Here is a 2,020-nt window from a genome sequence, read left to right on the forward strand (position 1 = left end):
TCACATGTGGAATATAGGCCTAATGACAAATAAACAGGCAGATTCTGGAGAACCATTTGGAGATGAAATAAGTAGGGACCATGTAAAGAGAGTGTGATTGGGAGAATGTAAGATAGAAGTATGTTTTATGTGTGTGTGTGTGTGTGTGTATGTAAGTGTCATAATGAAATGCATTATTTTATCAAATAAGTAAATATCCAGGTCGGTGAGGGTCAAAGAATATTTTAATGAATCGCTGCAGAATGCAAACACTCAGAAGCTCATGAAAGCTTCCCCAAGTCACAAGCAGGTCTTTAACATTTTAAGAAAATTGAAATAACCTGATATTTTATCAGGTCTCAATAAATTAACATAAAAATAAATGCAAAAGAACCCACTGAAAATAATCAAACAAAAGGAGATTGAACAACATATTAATAAATGATCACTCAGTCAACAGAAACAGAAAGAAGATATTGTAAAGACTGCTAGATTAAAATGAAAAAGATTGATGAGACAAGCATGTGTTGTTGGAGTAACCCATATTAATTTGGTCTAATTGGAAAATAATAATATTTGATGCACAAAAAATTTTCACTTGTTGCTGGGAATATGGCCTAGTGGCAAGAGTGCTTGCCTCCTATACATGAGGCCCTGGGTTCGATTCCTCAGCACCACATATGCAGAAAATGGCCAGCAGTGGCGCTGTGGCTCAAGTGGCAGAGTGCTAGCCTTGAGCAAAAAGAAGCCAGGGACAGTGCTCTGGCCCTGAGTTCACGGCCTAGGACTGGCCAAAAAAAAAAAAAATTTCACTTGGAAACAAAGATCCTCTTCACCAGGCTGCTTAATGCCCCCTTGACATCTTTATTCCTCAGAGTGTAGATGAAGGGGTTGAGGGTAGGAGTCACCACTCCATAGAAGAGAGCCATGTACTTGGGCTGGTCACTTGAGATGAAGGATGGAGGCTCAAGGTACATGCTAAAGGCTGGACCATAAAATAAAAGAACTACAATGAGATGAGAGGAACATGTGCCAAAGGCCTTTTTCCTTCCTTCAGAAGATTTCATCTTCAAGATAGCACGTCCAATACATGCATAAGAAGCCAGAATCAGGCACAGAGGAACAGCGAAATAAAAAATGCATACCACAAAGAGTGCAAGTTCATTGGCCTCCTTTTCACCACAGGCTGTCTTGATCAAAACTGGCATCTCACACACCAAGTGATCCAGTTGATTGTGACCACATAATGGCAACTGGAAGGTAACTGTGACTTCTGAGAAGGAATAAGCCATTCCACCCAGCCACACGATGGACACTAATAGGATGCGGGTGCGCTGGTTCATGATGAGGGTGTAGTGCAGGGGTCTGCAGATGGCCACGTAGCGGTCAAAACACATCGTGGCCAAGAGCAGGCTTTCAGAACTCCCCATTGTGCTGTAGACATACAGCTGAACGACACATGTAGCATAGCTGATTGTCTTTGTAGAGCCTCCCATACAGAACAGCATCAGGGGGACGATGCTGGTGGTGTAACACATGTCCAAAAAGGAGAGGTTGGTGAGGAAGAAGTACATGGGGCTGCGGAGCCGGGAGTCTAATATGGACACCAGGATAATGGCGATGTTTCCCAGCAAGGCCATGGGGTATGTGATCAGAAGAAGCACAAACAGAGGACGCTCCAGCCATGGACGGTCAGCAAAGCCTAGTAGAATGAACTCCTCAGGGTGGCTGTCATTCACTAGTGTCATTATCTCAGAGTAGGCTAATGACAAAGGTCAAATAAACTAAAACATCACTATTGACAGGAAAACAGAGATAACAAGGACTAAACACAAAGGGGATCACACAGAAAAGAGATATATACCTATTTTCATTTTCAAACTTGGTCATCCATTAAAAAAAAAAACAGCAAAATTTGTTAAAATGAAGTTTCTGAGTTTCAATCTCCAGGTGCCTGTTAGCACAGCTGTGTTAAAGTTGAGGCAGGATTTACAGAAAGAGTCGAAAATCTGAAATCCATAAGAAAGGCACAGTCACTAAC

General features: G+C 41.9%; 1 protein-coding gene across 1 annotated transcript; it reads right to left on the reverse strand.

Annotated features, from left to right (window-relative positions):
* Positions 1-788: 788 nt before the first annotated feature.
* LOC125352235 (olfactory receptor 2B6-like) lies at positions 789-1,727 on the reverse strand. The gene has a single exon (XM_048347359.1). The coding sequence runs from the start codon at positions 1,725-1,727 to the stop codon at positions 789-791; it is 939 nt and encodes a 312-aa protein (XP_048203316.1).
* Positions 1,728-2,020: the final 293 nt, after the last annotated feature.

Source organism: Perognathus longimembris, chromosome 6, assembly GCF_023159225.1.
Source record: "Perognathus longimembris pacificus isolate PPM17 chromosome 6, ASM2315922v1, whole genome shotgun sequence".
Lineage (NCBI taxonomy): Eukaryota > Metazoa > Chordata > Mammalia > Rodentia > Heteromyidae > Perognathus > Perognathus longimembris.